This window comes from Scophthalmus maximus, chromosome 8 (genome assembly GCF_022379125.1).
Source record: "Scophthalmus maximus strain ysfricsl-2021 chromosome 8, ASM2237912v1, whole genome shotgun sequence".
Taxonomy (NCBI): Eukaryota; Metazoa; Chordata; class Actinopteri; order Pleuronectiformes; family Scophthalmidae; genus Scophthalmus; species Scophthalmus maximus.
The window spans coordinates 3,964,797-3,986,353 of NC_061522.1; the positions used below are offsets into that span (position 1 = coordinate 3,964,797).

Here is a 21,557-nt window from a genome sequence, read left to right on the forward strand (position 1 = left end):
AGACCAATAAAGACTACATCTTTTTATTAACAACATGAATGTATCGACATTTATGTCACATTCTTTTTGTCAGTACAACATATACATTTTGTATGACAATAACCCCTGTAGCTCATCAATTAAAGGGATAGTTCAGTGATTTTGAAGGGGGGTTGTATGAGTTACTTATGCAAAGTTAATATGTTTCCTTTTGGAGATGGTGATCAGTGAGGTCATTTAACTGTGTATGGAGAAGCAGTGAAAAAAATACGTCCTTCAGCGCACAATTGAACGGAGATATTATTTCTAGGTAAGCATTTAAAAATGTGGCGAAAAAAGGGGTTTTTCAGTGGTCCCCTGTGCAAAAGTAGAGCTCCAACTTTTGCGTCTTCCACTTCTCCTCCAAACTCCGTTGCCTGACATTGCTGATCTCCATCTCCATGAGGTAACATATATACGATGCATAAGTAACTCATACAACCCCATTTCAAAATCACTAAACTATTCCTTTAACCTCATACAGGTGGACAAGAAGGGGAGTGGGCTCCGGTCAAATTACCCGGTGGTGTAGAGGTTTATTCTTTCCTAAAAGGCTTTCAGTTTTTATGTCAAGCAGCCTCTTACTTTGGCTGTTTGAGCCCTGCAGTCGGGGGTCGAGGACCTGCGTTCTGCCCTGTCAGGGCTCCGAGGCAATACATACATAGAGGTCTTAGCTGGGATTCATGAGTCAGTTTGTTGTGGTGGCCACAGAAAAGGTTGTGCCTTGTCAAAACAAAGGGCTTAAAAACTGGGTTTGTTGATACCGTCTCACAGGCAGACATGCTCAGAGGCCTCCAGGATCCCCCCCATGTGAAGTGTCACCAGCTATCAAGTAATGTCTCTACATCTTGGTCTGCTTTGAGTGAAAGCTCCTGTACATTTGCTTGCCTCTAAAGGGTTAAGAATCAAACATCAGGAGGGAAAAAGCATAAAGAAACCCCGGACACAAACTTTTTGAAATGCTTCCCTCCGGCAAGAGGTCGAGGTCTGTCAAGACCAAAACTGACACCTCCCTTCCTTCCCCATGAACATAACACGTTATATTAACGCAATCCACCAAACTCACATTTAACCACCTGTGACCCAGATATTTATTGTAATTTTATTGTAAATAGTGTGAATTTTAATTAATTTTTTTTTAAAATTTATTTAATTTTTAATTTAAATTTTTTAATTTAAATTTTTTAATTCCATTACATTTCATTTCATTTTATTTAATTTAATAAAATTTTTCTAATTCTGTGTATATATATTGACTGCTACATGCACCTTAATAACACACAAAAAAAATCCCTAACCCTATGTAACCTGTTACCTACCTGGCAATAAAACTGATTCTGATTCTGACTCTGAAGCCACCCAGTTTCTGACGAGTTATAGAGCCGTAGACCTGAGTCCAGGTCCAGTGGTGAGCTGGTGACAGGAGGACGTGTGGTCTGAACTTTGAACTGGAGCAGCTTTTTAAAAGCCACACGGCTGAAATCAGCTGAGCCCCTTCACAACATCTGCTCTCCGGGGACCCGGAAGGCACCACGTGATGAGTTTTGGACAGGTGAGGTCAGAGGTAGGCGTGTGCGCGTGCGCGTGAGAGCGCGAGCGAGAGAGGGAGAGCGAGAGAGAGAGAGGCAGCATCAGCAGAGCGGAGCCATGGCCACAGCCGTTCAACCTCAGTGCTCCGTGTGCGGTTCGACTTGAATTTGACCGACGACAAGCCGCCGAGATGATGATGAAGATGATGAAGATGTCCTCCTCCTCCAGCCGGTCACCTGTCAGGGCACATTCCTGAGGCGCAGCGACACGACTTAGCGACGGTAACTTAGCTGTTAGCTTATCGTTCAGTAGAAGTGGTCAGCTGACACCATCGGTCTGACTAACGACAATACACCCCGGTGTCTGTAGTGACAGTAAGGTGTCCTCTCATTCTGCCTCGCAGCAGAGTAGTTCGGTTAGCTGCTGCTGCTGCTGCTGCTGCTGTGGTGGTGTTCACTTAGCTTGTAGCTAACGCCTAGCTTAGCCCCCAGCTAACGTCCACACAAGTGAACGTTTCCTGCCAGTGTCCAAACTAATGTCACTTCCTGGTCTGCTTCATGGTTTTGGCTGTCGACTGTGTGTGTGTGTGTGTGTGTGTGTGTGTGTGTGTGTGTGTGTGTGTGTGTGTGTGTGTGTGTTAGTTAGTGTGTATGTTAGTGTGTTTGTTAATGTTAGTGTGTGTTTGTTAATGTTAGTGTGTGTGTGTGTGTGTGTGTTAGTTAGTTAGTGTGTGTGTGTGTGTGTGTTAGTTAGTTAGTGTGTGTGTGTGTGTGTGTTAGTTAGTTAGTGTGTGTGTGTGTTAGTGTGTGTGTGTGTGTTAGTTAGTGTGTGTGTTAGTGTGTGTGTGTGTGTGTTAGTGTGTTTGTTAATGTTAGTGTGTGTGTGTGTGTGTGTGTGTTTGTTAATGTGTGTGTGTGTGTGTGTGTGTTAGTTAGTTAGTTAGTGTGTGTGTGTGTGTGTGTGTGTGTTAGTTAGTGTGTGTGTTAGTGTGTGTGTGTGTGTGTTAGTGTGTTTGTTAATGTTAGTGTGTGTGTGTTTGTGTGTGTGTTAGGTAGTGTGTGTGTTAGTGTGTTTGTTAATGTTAGTGTGTGTGTTAGTTAGTGTGTTAGTGTGTGTGTGTGTGTGTGTTTGTGTTTGTGTGTGTACACCAGCTCCTTCTTCTTACTCAATGCCACCATGACACGCCTTCTTGAAAAACGAAACAAATCCACAACTGAATTTTGAGTCTGTTGTTGTTGCATCTTCACGCGACGAAGCTGCTCCTTTTTGCACAGTCAGTGGTGGAAGGGGGAGAAGTAGTAGTCTCATATATATGATAAAACCTCCTCATATACCAAACTGCAGAAAGCCCTGCATTCAAAATCATCATACCCAAGTAAAAAGTACTTGTAGCTGCCACACAGACGTAAGTGAAAGTTTATACTTCCCTGGGCAAATAACATACAGTGGGGGACTAGGGCTGCAATCTGACGATTATTTTCTCGATTGGCTATAATGAGGCTATAAGTATGTCCATGTATTTGCTTTATTTTTGGGGTTTTTGCTGTTAGTTATGTGAAACTGTTTACATCTCAGGGACATGAGACAAATTTGAGAAATCTGATAATAAAGTGTAATCTTATCTCATCTTAGTCACTTGAATGGGGAAAGTGCTGCCACACATTTGGACCCCACTGTATTTTCTTTTTAATCTTTAAGTGAAAAGAAGCAGCAGCAAACAGACACGAAGCGTTCAGGGTGTAGACCTTAGTGGCATTTAGCGATGAGGTTCCAAACTGAATACTTCTCTCCCCTCATCCCCTCCCATTCCAGGCATGCAGCTGAAACTACGGTGGCCTTTTGTGTAATGAAAGAAAATGTAAAAGGCTCTCTCCCTAGAACCAATGTTTGGTTTGTCCATTCTGGGCTACAGTAAACAGACACATGGACGTGCAACATGGAGGGTTCATTCTAAGCCTACAGAAACACAAAGATTCTTAGGTTTAGGTGATAGTACAGTAATCTAATATGGTCTGAAATATCTAGCGAGAGGAAGGAAATTTGAGTCTGGAAAAATAGGTATGGCATTTTGATGTGGAAAATGTGTAGGAACCCTGCTTTGCAACCTTGTTTTCCTCTTTTTGAATGTGTTGCAACAGATGGAGTGGGATTCATCCGACGACAGACTGGGAACACCTATGGACGACCCCCTCGACGAATCGGATTTGTCCCAGTCAAAGGGCCCGGACCCCGGCAACATCTCAGAACTCGAATTCTCGTGCCACTGTTGCTACGACATCCTGGTGAACCCCACCACTTTGACCTGCGGCCACAACTTCTGCCGCCACTGTCTGGCTCTGTGGTGGGAATCCTCGCACAAGAACGAGTGTCCCGAGTGCCGGGAGAAGTGGGAAGGCTTTCCCAAGATCAACATACTGCTGAGGTATGATTTTTCACGGTGTTCCCGCTGCTGCTGCATCGTCATCAAGTCGCAAGTTCACACAACACACAACACTGCAGAGCGAATTTTGATTTGAAACAACAGATGCAGGAAGTGGAGTCGTGTGGTGACACCACATGAGAGGGATTGAGAGAGAGGAAGAAGATGAAAAAGAAAGAGAAGAGCAAACTGCAAACCCTCACTTAGATAAGCTGTTATTACATTTTGATTTTCAGTCTGTCTGCTGCTGGCTGCCCAGAATGGCCACTGGGACAAATTGTGAAGCCATCGTTGTGAGGAAATATTTAGGCGTTTTTATTGTTTAGACCTGGTTTTATGGTTATGGTTAGTGTAAAGAGGGGTTTGTGTCAGGCTTCTACTTGTTATGGTTATGGTTAGAGTAAGTGGCTGGGAAATACATCTAGTCCACAAGTGTCCTCACAACTAATGTTTTTGCTGAACGCTTTATTTATACATTGTTTGCCCACATCAGTTTTGTGATTTGCCGTTGTGTTTTTTGATTTGCCGTTGTGATTTCCACTTCAGGGCCACCGTACAAGTCAGCGCTAAGCAGCATCGGCTAGGGTGGCCGCCTTAACATAACCGTTACCTACACCAACACCCCGACATTTTTGTCGTACATTTCACTATCACCACTTGCCACGTGTTGACGTAAACCTCCTCCTCTCAGGGATGCAACTGAAAAGCTGTTCAGTGACGTCGTTCAGGAGAGGAGAGCGGTGATCCAGGACAACCCCAAAATCTCCCGGAGCCTGTTGGCCTTCCAGAGGTAGCACAGTTTACTACAACACGACACAGCTTTAGAACACTGTGTCTGCATTGTTTACGTTAGAAATCCCTCGATTTAGAATTGTATTCCTATAATATTGTCAGGCTCAGGATCAATGTCTTTTTCAGATCCAAAACATCCAGATGTGTCAAATTACTGGAGTTCTTCTTTGACAATGATGATATTTGTTCCAGTTGTTGTACTGAAGCTAAGGATTACATGCTCTACATGTTTTTAGATATGTCGACAACTTGGGCAGATCCAGGACAAACAAGCACAAAGGAGCAGGCTTCTTCTTCTCTGGCGTCCTAACTGCACTCACATGCGTGGCCGTAAGTGTCCAACAGCTGTAGCACAAACAAAAAAACACATCATATTATCTTTTGTTTAAGTAGTTTTTCCAATTCACCCGGTTTTTAGTTGCCCATTTAATAGGGTGATTGATAGATTTATTATTTAGTCACACAATAATTCAACATATAAAAGAAAGATCACTGAGGCACTAACTTAAACTCACTTGAACAGTTTTCAAATGTTTTTTTTGCAGTGTTATAGTTGGTTTTCGTTTGGTTTTAGAAAAACAGAAACTCTGCAGTAAAACCCTTTGCCTGCTGACAAAGTTTGGCACAGACGCAAAACTTTTTCTGCTTACTTAATAAAACTGCCACAAATACCCAGAAAAAAACGAACAAATAAAAAATTTGAGCAACAGGATAAGTGAATGATTACTTAAATACGTTTGCAGTATTGGATTTGTAAATAAAACTATTTAGCAATAAAGATACAGTTTGCGCTGTGAAGGGTTTGAGTTCACGCTGATTCCCATTGTCACGATCCAGTAACCACCAAACAATGACGTTAGTTTTTCTTTGTGCGCAATCTTTTACTATCATGATTTTGCCAAATGTACCTTTGGATAAAAGCAAAAAAAAAGTTGTTTGAATTCAGCATCTTTATTTTTGAGTTATTTTTTATATGCAAAGGGATTTTAACATCATCAGTTTGTAATATTACCAAAGTGGTGGGCGAAGGGGGTGGGTAGTCATATGATTCAGACAGTACATGTTTATTTTGTCCATGTGGCAGTTCTTGGGAGCAACGCCACCGTGTGTGTTTTGCCACGTGGCAGTACATTTGTGCTAACAGGTGACAGCATGGTCCTGTTTTTGACCCCAGCTCAGGGATTGAATCAGCTTTCAGGCCTGGCCCTGTGTGTGCAGATCATCTGTCGATCTGGATACTTTTGCCTCTTGTGTTTTCCTTGGGTCACATGAATTGTGCTTGGAATCTTTTCCCACAAGAAAGACCCACCGACTCCTGCAGCTAAAAATGAGCCACTTGTATCGCTCTGCTAATCACCATTTTTCTGTGGTAGAGAATTTACTTTGTGTTTTTGATCATTTTAAAGCTACAGTGTGTAATATTTAGAAGAACTTATTCACAGAAATTGAATATATTGTCCATAACTATGTGTTCATATATGTATAATCACCATGTTTTTTCGTCAACTTTGAATGAGTTAAATATAGTGACATGAGGTGGACCCGACCTCTGTGTGAGTCGCCATGATTGCTACGTCGTGTTGAATACGGTTGTTGCTCAAAACGGTTCCAGAATACAACGCATTCGCGTTGAATTTTCAGCGGCTGCCGGAAAACGGAGAAGGAATTAGCGGTGTGCCACCACAAAGTGTCCCCTGTTGGTTGCTCAGTTGGTTGCGGTTTGCAACTTTACAACCAGATGCCGCCAGAAACTTACAAAAATTACAGCCTTCATTAGGATGAAGGGTGAAAACATATTGAAACACACAGTTAGAGTTTTTCCCCTTTGACTGGCAACTTTTAAACCATTGACTCCGTTAACACTGCAAATAAATGAGTGACAGGTTGTTTACAAAGCTGTGATCAGGATGTTGTTCAGTTCAAGCTTGTATTAATGTAATCATTTACGTTCTCATTAGGTCAAAATTAAGAGTAAATGTGTATATGTAAGTAACTACTATCGCTACATAGCCATGGTTAGCATTATTAGCAATTCACTCACCAAATTAGAAGAAGCATGGCGAGTTCAGCATCAAACTTCCTACTGGATCTCTATTCCCTTACTCCCCTTGTTGAACTAACTCTTTTCTTTCCACCCACTGTACATATGCAAAACATGCTGGTGTGGTGTGAGCAGGGTAAACGAAGGGGTGTGTGTGTTTCCAGGTGATGGTGCTGGTGTATCACTGGAGCGGTGGCATGGCGGAGCAGCACGACCTGCTGATCAGTAAACCGGTGTCTCACTGGACGGCGGAGGAGGTGGTGTCCTGGCTGGAGCACCTGGGGCCCTGGGCCCAGCTCTACAGAGAACCCTTCCAACAGGAAAACGTCAACGGAAGGTAAAAAAAATACAATACGGGATTTTGAAATGTAGATACACTTCAAGGTATAAAATTGAGACAATATTTATAGTTTTTCCTGTGTGAGGATCTGTGTTAAAAAAAAGAAAAAACCTACAGAAAAAAAAATACTCTTAACGATACAGAGTAAAACGTGGAAGCTCGTGGGTGTTCCTCATGCTCATGCCACGTGGTGGTGATGTCTTCGCTTCAGGCTGCTGTTGATGCTGGGGGACGAAGAGTTGTCGAAGCCGCCTTACAGCATCGAGAACCAGGCGCACCGACGGGCTGTTATGGCCGAACTGGACAGAGTGAAAGCCCTGGGGGTCAAACCTCCGCAGAACCTCTGGGAATACAAAGTGAGTTCCACGATTGTTCCACCAAATACTTGGGTTTTGCAGATATTTGTTCTAATCCTGAGAAGTGTTTGTCATAGAATGAGATTCTACAAGTAGCAGTAGCTGGCCTGAACTGAATCTGACAAACAGATAAACTGTTGATAACATTATGTGATTGACCAGTGAGCCCAATCCTGATATTGTCGAAGTCTATTTCTCTGTCTATATGAACTTATACGTTTTGTTTCTGTCACTTCCTGCCAGGCGGTGAACGCCGGGAAGTCTCTGTTCCTGTTGTATGCGCTGAAGCGCTCGCCGCGTCTCACTCTCTTCTACTTGTATCTATTCGACTACGCGGAAACCTTCCTGCCCTTCATGCACACCTGCTGTCCGGCCATGGTGCACATGGAGCAACCGGTGGAGAGCAGCTTCCTCCACACACAGGTGACGCTTTGAAAAAACCCCAAAACACAGTCACCGTGGGCGAAATATAATTTATATATCCAGTTTTTTAATAATAGTGAAGGGGGAAAACGCACATGATGTGGTGGTTACTGTTGATAAGGAGATAAGATGATGCAGCAATCAGTCACATATACTTACTAAAATGGTACTGGAACTTTACTCTTTGTGTGGTGGTCTATTTGATTTTTACCTTTGTGAATATTTGAGGGGGGATAAATCTCTTTAGTTTGGTTTGTCCTAAAATTTTGGATTTTATGCCACTAGAGGTGCAGACAGAGCCGAGGGCTCTCATCACAATCTGTCTCTGTAAAATAGAAACATTTAATTAAAAGATTTTATTTCGAAGGATTTGCACGAAATGATTAAGTGAACATTTAGACTGCAACTAGTATTGTGTTAATTTAAACCCCGATTGTCAATCTGCATGTAAATATACATGTTTTTAAATATTGAGTATTTTGTTATTAGCAATTGTACATTTTATGCTCTATAACGTTCTTGTGTTTATCAGTCGGAGCCCAACTGGCGACAGTGGGCCGAGTTCCTGGTGAAGTACGTCCTGCTTCCGTACCAGCTTATAGCGGAGTTTGCCTGGGACTGGCTGGCCGTCCACTACTGGACGTCTCGCTTCATCATCGTCAACGCCATGCTGCTGTCGGTTCTGGAGGGCTGTGCGCTATGGAGCCTCTGGACAAGAGCCAGGTTCAGGTACATGCAGTGGGAGGAGGGGCCGGGGCAATTTCTCTTGTTAGTTCCCCTTAAATCTGGAGCTTCCCATTCCCTGCAGCGTCACCGGGCGTGTTGTCTGTCTTTACTACACGCATTTCTCTTTTCTTGTTTCCCTCTGGAGTTTAGTCGTATGTAACACGTATTTTCCTCCTCTTTCTTTAGTACTCTGCCACGCAAGATGTGGAACCACATGTGGAAGGTGTTATCTCAGGGCTTCGCCTTCGCCCTGCTGTGGCCTTTCGTCCCCCAGTTTGTGTGCAACTGCTTCTTCTACTGGGCTCTTTACTTCAGTCCCGTCGTCAACATAGACCTGGTGGTACAGCAGCTGATGCACCCTGAAACGCAGGCGCTGTGACCACACCGCATGCAGCCGGTGCCCCGTTCAGTGCCACGCAGTTCAACAGCACATAAAAAGTCAATGGCTCAGAAAGCCAGTTGCTGAAAACTATTTATTATCAGCATTAAAAGCTCACAAGGCTGGCTTCGTCTGCTGCTGTTGGAGATGAAGTTTTCTCGCTTCATGTCTTGTCTCTTGAGCTGCAACGGTTGCCATGTGGAACAAGACGAGAGAGAGACTCTGAGCTACTGTGGGAGAAGCAAAAACCAATGAAGTGAGAGACGGTGAAAACATCAGAGAGATGAATGCATTGGACTCTCCAACCAGACCGCCTACTCTAAATGATGCGAGGGGGGGTATGCAAATGATAAGTTATGTTTGTTCATTGGTGACGATGAAGACTGGCATGTGATAGCTTTGTAGCACTGAGATGGGTCGTCCAGTCAAAGAACTATTTTGTAACTATTTTCAAATCACCTTTTGCTCGATAAGTATCAGTTTGAATTATGCAGTATTATGATACAAATCCTTATTCTGCATACATTTCAGTGCGCTCGCTCTTGTTGCTCTGGCTACGACTGCGATCTCGGTGCGACAGAGCCGTCCGTCGATTCATCCCACAAGGTTTGGTAACGTGATTATGAATTCCCTTCACAGATTTGTGGCACTTAAATTTGAATAAAACTTATGTTCTTAAAATTATTTTTGGGATGCTGATTTGTTTTTGTTTTTAAGTGATTTTAAGGAGAAGCTGTTTGAAACAGATTTTATTTGCTTGTACAGCCTGACAAAGATTTGAGTTGCACCTTTTTTTGTAATTGTTCATAATAGTTTTGTTTGCAGTAGACATGACATATACATGTGCTGGGTGGGCAGAACTAATCAAAGACATGCTATTTTTTTACATTGTTCAGTTGCACTTAAAAAGGTTCTACACTGTGATTTTGTCCTTCAAGGTTCTCTGATGAAAAAGGAAAAATAAAGATTTTTAAATGTTATCCTGTTATTGTTTTTTGTTTACAGTTTAATTGCTGGACAATTAAACTGTAATGAAAAAAACAGCCTGGGCATGTGACGATCTTGACGTCTGAAATGTCATTCGTGGAACAAATATCTCAAATATTTGTACTTGTATAACAAGTGTAGAAGACTTATTTTTTGTATTACTGTTTTTTGTTTCACTTTATACAACATTGCAACATGGGGGATTTTTCAATATTTGTTTGGTTAATTTCATCTAATGCACACATCTTGCTTTTCCCACCGTGATTATGTCTTATAATTGTATTTAATTGTATTACATATATAATATTTAATTGAAAATATACATATATCTAAAATATATTTCAATCTAATGAAAATATATCTTTATTATATTAATGTCTCTTTAGTCTCTATTTTTTATTATTTATTTTTTCTCTATTTTTATAAAATAAAGCTATATATGAAATATACATACATTACATTTATATTTAACACACGTTATATATTCATTCTATTTAGTCATTGTGTGTGATTGAGCCTTTACCCATCTATGAGTGCAGTGACATTTGAAGAAAAGCATAGTATATTATTAATATCCATTTGCTTAAGGGGTCGTATCTTGTATTTGCTCGTTAACAACTGTAAATAAAGTTGAGTTGATTGAAGATTCAGGAACGAGCGCCCTCTAGCGCTCCACGGCAGTCACGGCAGACAGTGATTGTCGCCATAACAACGTAGGGAACGTGTGCAAAGAGCGCGTCGCACTCAAAACGAAAGAACAACGAGACCAATTAAAAGTACAATAATTAAGCAAACCAGTTTCTATTCTCTTTGACACAATTATATTAGGTTGTAGATAATTGTGTACACACGTTAAGATGACGAATTTTTCAAACGTATCGTGCGTTTAAAGCGACGACAACATTTCCAGGACGACCCCCCCCCCCCTCCACACACACACACACACACACACGCGCGCACCCGGTTGCGGAAGTGAAAAGTCGACGTGGGGAAGAAAGGTTGGTCCGACCGTGTTTGAATTACCGTGCAGCCCGGCGGCGCTCATGTCCAATCCAGGCTAGCTCCGTGGCCCGTCCGACCAGTCCTGCCGCCTCCCCCCCGTCGGGCCGACGGACAGCCGGGGCGTCTACATGGGACGCGGAGCCGACGACGGGCTGTAATGCTGCGCCGGGTGCGGCAGTCTCTCCGGCAGGTGCTGTTTCTCATGGCCCGGAGACCGGACCTCCTCTGCGGGGCGATCGTGCTCGGCGTGCTGCTCGTGCTGGCTGTCAAGTTCACGTGCAGGTACACACACAAGCAGCTCCTGTAACGTGTGTGTGTGTGTGAGTGTGAGTGTGCGTGTGAGTGTGAGCTTGTGTGTGTGTGTGTGAGCTTGTGTGTGTGTGTGTGAGCTTGTGTGTGTGTGTGTGTGTGTGTGTGTGAGCTTGTGTGTGTGTGTGTGTGTGTGAGCTTGTGTGTGTGTGTGTGTTTGTGTGTGTGTGTGTGTGTGTGTGAGAGCTTGTTTTTGTTTGAGCAGCTTGACTTGGGAACTAGTGAACACATCATAACTGAGCTGATGTAGCATTAGTCAGGAGGCAATGAGCTGCTCCTCATTATGATGTGGAGAAGGATAAGAGGATTACCTAATGCTTTAAAACCGTTTTACCACACTGTCTGTGCTGCCAAACATTGTCACTGTGCTGTACTCCTGTAAATGTGAAGGTTTTTGTTTCTGTATTTGTAAATAACCCTGAAGACAATATAGTAACAACCAACTCTGTCATCATCATCATCACCATCATCATCATCATCATCATCATCATCATCACCCACTGCGCCTCTGTACAGAAGCTTCAGTCTAAAAAGAAAATAGCCGTTCAGAGCTGCAACAGTTCATCAATTAGTAATCGACTACTAAATTAATCGCCAACTATTTTGATAATCAATTCATCTGTTCAAATAGTTTTTATGATAAAAAAAGTCTAAATTCTTTGATTTCAGCTTCAACGTGAATATTCTCTGGTTTCTTTGTTCCTCTGTGACAGTAAACTGAATATATTTGGTGTGAGGACAAAACAAAACATCATCTTGGGACATTTTTCACCATTTAAAGAACTTTTTTGGACCAAAACAACTAATCGAGGAAATAATCCACAGATTAATCGATTATGAAAAGAATTGTTAGTTGCAGCCCTACTTCCATAAAGTGTCACTGCACGTGCTCCTTTAACTGTGGTGTTTTTTAATGAAGGTTTCGGCTACTGTATTTATAAATGACCCTGAAGACAATAGAGTTATGACCAACTCTGTCATCATCACCATCATCATCAGAAGCTTCTGTCACCAAGTCTAAAAACATCAATTTTTCCCCCAGTTAATAACCCAACATTCACATTAGTTTTTATTGTATATTTAGCGGTGTAGTTTTTAATTTTTTTTCTAAGCAGTTGCCGGATTTCGCACAGGTGCCAGAAATGTGTACCAAGGAAGTGATAGTACGTTGCAGGTTTCTCCTGTTGTAGTGTCAAAAAACTAGATTTGATTTTTTTCTCAAAATATTTCTAGGGTTATCCTAAAAGTTATGGACTAATTGCATGACCACTATTGCGATATTGGGCAAAACTTTGCATCGAATATTCTCAAATGCATAACATGAAAAAAAAAAATGTAGGTCAGATGGGGATGGGAATGCAGGTTTTCGTTGACATCGAGCGCCCTACATTCTGACCAAGGACGAGGGGATGCTAAGATGCAGAGATATTCACTTTACAGTGGTACAAAACGGGAAAAGAAAAAAGAAACACTTGTCCAGAATTTACAAGACGGAACCAGAGATTGTTTGGTATGTTGTGCTTCCTGGTTTAGACTGGAATCTTTTTTTTCTCTTTCCGTAGCCGTGCTGAGAATGTGGTGGCAGCAGCTCGGCCTCCGGTGCGGTTCTTCTCTGCCGAGGCCCCGGTAGTCGACCTCTTCTTGGGTCAGCTGGACCAGGTGAGATTCAGACACACACACGCACACACACACACACGGGATGTAAAAGTTGACTTGGTCATGATGAGCTTGGCATCACTGGGATTTTGCGTCATTAGATATCATTAAGTTCGCATGAGAAGTGGATTTGAGTTTGGCTCTAACGGAGGGGCCTTCATCTAAGCCTGGATCTGATTGGACCCTGGCTCCCAATCGCTCCTTTGTTTTGGACATTTCTCAAATAATTTCAACCGCAGATCTGGGCAATAATAATACATTCAAGCGCATGCTTAAGGACATAACGATAACATCGATAACGTGCCGACGACGTGGACATTGTCCCCTCCAGGTGGAGCGTCTGAGGAGTGTGGCAGAGGTGTCGCTCATCTTCTTCTATGCACCGTGGTGCGCTCACTCCATGGCCGCGCGACAGGAAGTGCAGCAGGTGGCTTCGAAGCTGGCCAAACAGGTACAGGGAACCGCTCTGCAGGGTTATCATAGTAACCTTAACTGACTTGTTACAGTGACGTGCCAGTCAGCGTACACAGATACATTAAACCTCTAAAGGGTCTAGATACAACTTCCAGAATGAAACAAGGGCTTGTTATGTAAAGTGCTTATATAAAGAGGTATTTGTAGCCTGTGTTCAGAATCAAAAATGAAAAGCAGCAGCAGAGAGCTATAGGTCCATTTATGTTGTAAAATCAATGAAACAGGATAAAAGCTGAATATATACTCGGTGGTCTGGATAACTTCTTGTCTCTCCGTCGCCCTCTCACAAAACTGCAGGTGCAGTTTGTGGCTGTTAACTGCTGGTACAGTCAGGGGAAGTGCAGGAGGCAAAACCACTTCTACCAGTATCCCATCATCCATCTGTTTTATAGAAGGTAAGGCAGATGAGGATCACAGTTCATTTCAGCTTAGTGGAAGTCTGGGGTGACGACTTCATGGTATTGTTGTGCGGCCCTCGCTGCATGTCAAGTCCTCTGCTCTTTCGCCAGAATGTTAATGTTGTACGGCATACAACATGTACAAAAGTACCGACATCGATGCGTTAGATCACTTGATGCATTGTTTCCTTTGTCTGCCTTTGTGTTTCTTTGCTGCAGGTTTGGGCCGATAGAGTACAAAGGTCCATTTGTGGCTCCGTACGTGGAAAGTTTTATCCTCCGAGTCATCACGCCGCTCACTTACCTCCCGTCGAGAGCAACGCTTGAAGATTTCCTCTCCTACCACGAGGTATCTGTTGTTCCCTCAGGCCATCTGATGATCTGATGGAGAGAATCACCCACAGAGTTTGTCCCTGACTGTGGCCGCTGGTCGATAATGTCGCCATATTGTTTGTATTTTCTAGCCTCGAGTGGTGGGTTTCTTCCAGTTTAACTCCTCTCCGCTGCCGCCGGGGTACATCACATATTTGTCTTCTGCCCTGCAGGCCCTCAAAAGAGGTAAGAAAACAATCTTGCAGCCCTGAGACAAGTTCTTATAACCCATAGAATTTTTTGATCATGTCCAGTCACGTCGATTAGCATAAAAATAATTGTTGACAATTCAGTTAATCATTTTAACCAATAAGACCAATTCAAGAATCTCTTTATTTTGTGTGAAACTGCTCTGAATTATGACTCCAAGCAGCAATTATTCTTATTCTTATTATTCTGTTCCGATTATTTTTTAAGTTGATTGTTCTATGGTCTATTAAAATGTCTGGAATTGTTGGAAAATTACCCATCACAATGTCACGGAGCCCAAAGTGACATCACGTCTGGTCAAAAGTTCAAAACAGAAAGCTTGTCAATTAACTTCCACTAAAAAAACAACTAAGGAAACTACAAAATATTCACATTTGAGAAGCTGGAAACAGAATTTGGGAATTTCTTTCGTTAAAAAAATATTACTACTTTGTCTTGAATCTTGAATGGGCTTTTTCCTCTTTGCCATTTTATTGACCAATCACATAATTGTAGGTTATGTCTTAGGGAACATCTTATATATGTTTTATATATATTGTTGGTGAGGATTGAAAGGAATGGAGTTTTCAGTCTTGGCTCCTGAATCTCGCTGTTTTTCTGGTGTAGATTTCCGCGGCGTTGTACGTTTCGGGGTCGTGACCAACAGACAGGTGGCAGAGGCCATCTCACTACAGGAAGATGAGACTGTTTACCTCCACAGGAGATTTAACTCCTCTTTGGTAAGCAATGTCATCAATCCATGATAGACTACACAAAAAAAACCCCAGCTAGAAAATATATTTAAATACTGGATGTATAAGACGTTGCACTGACATTGTGCCCGCGTGTTTTTCTATTCTGTCAGATATTCCCTCGACTGGAGCGTAACTTCACGTCGGAGGCCATCTGCAGCTGGGTGTTTGAGCACCGTGAGACCGTCCTCCAATGGCTGCAGCCCCCTGGAACAAAGTCCCGCCTCTTTGAGCGGGAGCTGACTAAAGGCCCGGCGCTGCTGCTGTTCCTGCCGCACAATCCACTCGGGTCCAAGCCCAATCCCATTCTACACCAGGTCAGCATGCACAGGGGGGAAAAAAATTAGCTGCAATTTGACACAATGCACCGTCACACTTGACGTAATCTTCTCGAAATTGGTAGGTTTCTCTGGTATCGCTCTAAATCTGGTTCTCATCCTTCCCCCCACTCACTTGTGGTGTGCCACAGGGATCAATTTTAGGCCCACTACTGCTTGTGAAAATTATTCAATGTCAATTCAGAAGTTTTATGCTGATGCCAGCCAGGAGTTGGTATCAATAACACCTGGTGACAATGGCAGTCTTGTGCATCTCATTAACCGCCGTAAGGGGATTTCAGATGTTGAATGTCCAACATATTCAATCCTCCATTCCATTCGACTCATCTATAATAACCTCAGCAGTTTGCCATTAAATTTAAAATCTGAACATAAAAATATGTGACCTATAGCGTAGAAAGGTTTCCATGTTTTTATTTCATCTCTAGTAAAGGTCTGCTCTGTGTTCCATATTCAAGGTTCTAGTGTGATTTGATTTTTTTTATTCTTTCCTGTACATTAGTGTAATATATTTTTTGTGTTTTTGTTTGCACACATTCTTGTCTTTACCCTTTGTTTGTTCTCCCACAATTTTTATTTGATTTGATCTCATATTCGTTCATGCAGCGCCTCTATTTACCGCACATTTGCTGTCACAGTCATACACCTGCAGGAAGAGCCGTCAGAGGCAATTTAGGGTTAAGTGTCTTGCCCAAGGAGACTTCTGCATGTGAAGCGGGGATCGAACCGCAGACCTTCTGGTTAGTGGACGACCCTCCTGAGCCACAGCCGCCCGCTTATCGTGTTTTACTGCTTTTCAACTTATTTTTAACATCTAATTTTACTCTCTTTTTTTTTTCTTGTCTTTCAGATTGCTGACATCGCTGTGCGATATCATTCATGTGACAATAATGACCACTTGGGCCTGGACAAGAGTTTCACGTCGCACTTGCTGTGCTGCCACTCACTCCTCCTCCCAGGTTCCAGGACAGGTGTGTGTGAGGTGTGTCTCGGCTCGTCAGGATCGAGTCTGACCAGCTCCCCCACGCGCTGCTCCCTCCCCTCCACGACTCGGGGGCGGGACCAGTTGCCGCCTCATCTCCGACACTGCTGCCTCCACCGACGACCCGACCCTGTGTCCGCAGGGACTGCAACCCCAGTGGGCTGTCGCACCATTCTGAGCAGCTACAGCCCGTTCAGTCAAAACAGTGCCTGCTGCAGAAAAGTCGAACCTCATCCCAGCGACTCCCAAGCCAAAGAGGGGCCGGACATGCAAAGGGTTTCCCTCACGCCCCCGTCTCTGGCCGCCATCCCTCCGTCTTCCGCCACCCGGCCGGAAGGAGATGGCATCGCGGGGCTCCGGTGTCAGACCAACAGGACGCTCAGGTTTTACCTGCTGGACGCCGCTCTGAACTGGCCTCTGGCGGTGAGGCTCGGGGCGACGGGCAACGGCACCGCTGCTCTTCACCGGGAGGCCGGCGACGGGAGCGGCGACGGGTCGTTCGCAGCCATTGTGAACCTGAAGGACGAGGTTCATTATGTTCTCCATCGCAGCGCGGAGACCACACTGACAGAGTCTCTGGGTAAGACCAGGACATAAGTATATTACTACTCAGTGGACACTTGTTAGGTACACCCAGGGGTGACGCTTCTGGGACCCAGATTTACTTTCTTGAGGGAAGACATTTCAAAGTCACTGGTCAGTAGATTAGCTGACAGATTCTCGTGCTGAGTCGTGATGCGCGGACTAAACCAAATCTTGCGCCTAAATAAAGTATCTACTACTACTTTGGTAAGGGGTGAGAGGGCCCTCGGAGAACCACTATTTTTGGAAATACATAGTTCAGTCTCTCAACCACTGCATTCAGCCAATTTTTAATTTATGTTGTGACACCAATTACCTAGAAAACATTAATTACAACAAAAAAGATGCCTTTTAGTTCCAGGCTTTCTAGCACCAATCCAAGTCACTGTCATCAACTCCATACAATGCCTCGCTGTTGTAGTATTATAAAATTTTTTAGCCGTATTCATAATAACACATTAGATCATAATGTAATTATAAAACTACAAAGTAATCACACACAAGATCTTGTTACTGACATGGTCTTTAACTTTTAAATGCCCATGTGAAAAACAATTGTAATATTGAGAGGCTTAAAATAAATGCAAGGATGTTAGTGAATTTGTGCGAGAAGTAACTTAACGGCTATGTGGCATCATTTAGATAATTAAAAATATTTTATTGTCATTCTACCACGTTAAAAAACGGTCCCGTATGTGAATGTGATTCTTGTAGCGATTCCCTTGTTTTCATGGTTTTGCTTCTGTGTGTGTGTGTTTGTGTGTGTGTGTGTGTGTGTGTTGACAGAGGCCTTCATCAGGAACTTCAGCGCTCCGTACAGTCTCCTGCAGAGACACTTGGTCGGAGAGGAGAGCAGGAAGGGAGGCGAAGAGGAGGCCGGACACCCAGACGAGCCCCGGCACAAGTCTCCTCGGCCCCTCATCACGGAACTGACCACCTCCTCCTTCCTTCCCTCCGTCATGGATCTTCAAAAGGTGACAAAGAATACACGCTAACAGTGCAACACAATACAAAACAACACTAATAAAAGAACTATATACATAAGTGCATTTTAAAATACACAAACAAGGAAATTGGCTTAATGCGTGTGTGTGTGTGTGTGTGTGTGTGTAGGATGTGCTGCTGTTTTACTACACTCAGTGGTGTGGATTCTGCTCCGTTCTCAACCACGTCATCATCCAGTTGGCCAGATTGTTACAGGGAAACAGCGTCATCACTGTGGCCAGGTACAGAGCATGTCTTTTTTTTATTTATTACGTCTGTATGAAGATATTGTGGCAGCAGTGCTTGTTTTTTAATATATAACATATTTAATAACAATTTTCCTGTGTGCAGGGTGAATGTTGCCCGCAATGACCTTCCCTGGGAGTTCATGGTGGATCACGTTCCCTCCATCCTTCTCTTTCCCAGATACAGGTGAGAATAACCAGTCTGATACACACACACACACACACACACACACACACACACACACACACACACACGCACACACACACACACACACAATCATAAACATTTGGTGACATTTGCATTTTCCAGTAATACAGTTTTGACTAATTTATATCTAATCTATATCCTGTTTATGTCATTCTGTTCTTGTTATTGTGAGACTAAAACATAATGAAAGTTAATAACTAACCGCTTCCTTAATGAAAGGTGATTTACAGGAAAAACCTGGACTTGAAAAGAACATTACACTATTCCAACCAAACGGAATAAATAGATTGCAGCGGAATTGTTTTCACTTGTTTCTTCTTCTCTTTCAGGAAAGATTTCAGCGTGAAGTTTCCAGACGACCTGCCCATCACGTTGCCGAACCTCCTCCACTTCATCCTGCAGCACTCGGGCTCCGCGCACGACGCGGACAAACCCGTGAAGTCCCCCGTCGGGTCAGACGCCGCGGGAGCCGGCGCCCTCCTCCGGGCAGAGTTCCTGGCGCTGCAGCGCGAAGTGCAAGCGCTGCATCACGCCCGCGAGCGTCTCTCCCAGCAGCTGGCGCAGCTGTGGCGCGACAACCGGCGCCTGACGTTTGACACGCGCGGCCTGGCGGCGCAGAACGCCGAGCTGCAGCGGGAGAGGCAGAGCCTGGAGGAGCAGCGCGAGGAGAAAGGCCGGCAGCTCGGCAAGGCGGTGCGACGGCTGCAGGAGCTGGCGGACGCCTCCGAGAACCTGCTGAACGAGAACACGCTGCTCCGGGTCCTGCTGAGGGCGCTGAAGGACCGGACGGAGGCTCGGGAGCAGGCGGAGGCGGAGAGGAAAGAGGCGGAGCAGAGAAGAAGCCGTATGGCGTCGTGAACGCGGGTCTGCAGGGAGTCCCGAGGAAGGGCGGGCAGGGAGAGGGCTGGAATGGATGAGGGGGAGAAAAAAGAAGAAGACGCTGCGATCAGATCAGAGAGGATGAACATGACGCTTGAAGGAGGAGTTTGTGTAGCAACCTGGTAAATCATGTCATAAGAGAAAAATGGAGGATGAGGCCACAGCTCTGATCCGACATAAAAGATTAGAGGGAAACACGAAGACTGCTGCTAAGGCTGGAAATCAAGTCAGAGGAAGAAGGAAAAAAACGCAGCGAGGAAGACGGCTTCGATGACGGTGGGAGTTAATCAACGCTGACGAACACTGTAGGGAGGGAGTTCAGTGCCAACTGTCCAGAGACTCAGTTCTGGTCTGTTAACGGGAGGAAGCTAAGTTAAAATTTCTATTTAAAAAAAAACAACTAAAACACCTCTGCAGCCAAACTCTCCACCTCCCCCGACTTACTGTAAATCCGCACATGAGAGACGATATTCAAATAATGGTCTCGTCCGATGAGCAGCACAAAAAAACAAAGGCCGGTTTAAATATATACATTGACGGGGGTAAAGGGGGTAAATGTCCACAGCACCAGCTTCCATCGGTACAACAACTGAGTCATGTGACACTCGTCACTCTGCTGCTCAGTGTCAATATTTTAACAGAAATTATAATTTTCACACTTAATAACTTCCAGTCATTTTACTTTTTACTTTCTCCTGATCATGAGCTACTGTCAACACTTCCTGATGTTTGTTTTGACCTACGTTCATGTAAAAAAAATCTGGAGCTGCTTCTATAATGTTTTTTTTGTTCTACTCGTCCATAAATCCCAGTTTGCTATATATTTCCAAATAATTTCCTGTATGTTTTCGTACTAATTATGGGTCAAATCGAAGGCGATCAGTCGGTGACGGCAGGTTCAAATGTGAAATGTGTGTCTCGAAGCAAACACTATCATTTCCATTAATAAATGAATGAGTATTATGGAACTTAATCCAGAAGTTTAATTTTTTTATAAACAACTAATTGAAGTAACAAAAACCCTTTTCTGTTTTTCGTGTAGTTGGTTCCAGAACCACACGTTTCTGTCCTGGGAACTGTAAAAGAAAGTGTCGACCCAGTGACGTGTAAAAAGTCAAAGTGCAACGCCTGATAGGATTCTTACTGTACTGACGGAGTGCTGTGGAAAAAATGTAAATCATGCTAACGTGAACAGGCATGACGTTCTGAATTTGCTTTAATTTGGATAAGAGGAAATGAAAACTTCTCTCCGCCACAGTCTTGAGAATTTACAGTAAACTGTAAGAGTTTGGCTGCGGGGGGAGAAAGGGCTACTGATGAAGCTGAGAGGAACTCAATCCCGAGGACGTTTCGTTTTTTTCCAAGGGGATATAATTCTTTTGTTAAACTGATCTATTTTTCCAGAAATCATTGATCCTCGAGTCACTAAAATATTATTTCTACGTAAATATTCAGGTATTATGACTGAGATGCTGCAATTGTTTACATGTGAAATATTGCACCAGTTTTTACTGATTAAAAAAAAAAATCTTCCTTCTTATTATCGTCTTCCTAGTTGTTGTTGTTTTTTAAATTGTGGCTGACGTGTGAGGTTGTGCAGTCGATCCTCCCAACGGTTGTGTACAAAAATTTTATTCATTAAGAACAAATTCAGTCAGATCACATCGCTTATCTGCAGTTTGTTAATTATGTGAATATTCTGATGGATAATTACATTTACTAAAATATTGAGTTCATACAGCCTCTTTCTATTTCCTTCCTTAAAAAAAACTAATACCGTATATTATATTAAATAGTATTTCACCTCATCTGCTCATCCATGTGATTTAGCACAGGTATTTTAATTCCATATTCCTTTTCAAACCAGTAGTTCAGTAAATTAAATCTTTTTTTTTTTTTTACTTTGCTCTAACTACTCTGCAGTGAAGCCCCGAGGGAATAAATATTGTTTAAATATGGCAGAATTGATTTTTTAAAGGGTTAAATAATAATGCCGATGTTTTGTCATTCTTATTCCACTGTACACATGAAAACATGTTAGATTTTAATATTTCATTCAGTGAGAAATCATGTTATAGGAAATGGCAAAGTCAAATGGGATTGGCAATCAAAGATGATCTTAACTGTTCACCTGCGATGATTCTGAACTGACACAATATAGTGAACCTGTTAATTG

General features: G+C 43.2%; 2 protein-coding genes across 2 annotated transcripts; both read left to right on the forward strand.

The window, feature by feature from the left end:
* Positions 1–1,497: 1,497 nt before the first annotated feature.
* LOC118312515 (bifunctional apoptosis regulator) lies at positions 1,498–10,004 on the forward strand. Its single transcript, XM_035637163.2, has 9 exons — positions 1,498–1,829; positions 3,687–3,970; positions 4,659–4,757; positions 4,996–5,089; positions 6,965–7,137; positions 7,352–7,496; positions 7,740–7,919; positions 8,452–8,648; positions 8,832–10,004. The coding sequence occupies exons 2-9, from the start codon at positions 3,687–3,689 to the stop codon at positions 9,022–9,024; spliced, it is 1,365 nt and encodes a 454-aa protein (XP_035493056.2). The 5' UTR covers positions 1,498–1,829; the 3' UTR covers positions 9,025–10,004.
* Positions 10,005–11,161: 1,157 nt separating this feature from the next.
* txndc11 (thioredoxin domain containing 11) lies at positions 11,162–20,921 on the forward strand. The gene is made up of 13 exons (XM_035637161.2): positions 11,162–11,295; positions 12,885–12,981; positions 13,310–13,429; positions 13,750–13,847; positions 14,070–14,199; positions 14,315–14,408; positions 15,039–15,151; positions 15,277–15,480; positions 16,352–17,063; positions 17,852–18,039; positions 18,179–18,291; positions 18,401–18,481; positions 18,832–20,921. Exons 1-13 carry the CDS (start codon positions 11,171–11,173, stop codon positions 19,358–19,360), a joined length of 2,604 nt encoding a protein of 867 aa, XP_035493054.2. The 5' UTR covers positions 11,162–11,170; the 3' UTR covers positions 19,361–20,921.
* Positions 20,922–21,557: the final 636 nt, after the last annotated feature.

What these genes read in the sequence shown, in the direction of transcription:
- LOC118312515 (XM_035637163.2), top strand. Translation starts at nt 3,687, where the DNA reads ATGGAGTGGGATTCATCCGACGACAGACTGGGAACACCTATGGACGAC. An exon ending in CAGGAAAACGTCAACGGAAG is followed by an intron (nt 7,138 to 7,351) that starts GTAAAAAAAATA and finishes TCTTCGCTTCAG; the next exon opens with GCTGCTGTTGATGCTGGGGG. An exon ending in TGGACAAGAGCCAGGTTCAG is followed by an intron (nt 8,649 to 8,831) that starts GTACATGCAGTG and finishes CTCTTTCTTTAG; the next exon opens with TACTCTGCCACGCAAGATGT.
- txndc11 (XM_035637161.2), top strand. Translation starts at nt 11,171, where the DNA reads ATGCTGCGCCGGGTGCGGCAGTCTCTCCGGCAGGTGCTGTTTCTCATG. An exon ending in GCTGTCAAGTTCACGTGCAG is followed by an intron (nt 11,296 to 12,884) that starts GTACACACACAA and finishes CTCTTTCCGTAG; the next exon opens with CCGTGCTGAGAATGTGGTGG. An exon ending in CCGTCATGGATCTTCAAAAG is followed by an intron (nt 18,040 to 18,178) that starts GTGACAAAGAAT and finishes GTGTGTGTGTAG; the next exon opens with GATGTGCTGCTGTTTTACTA.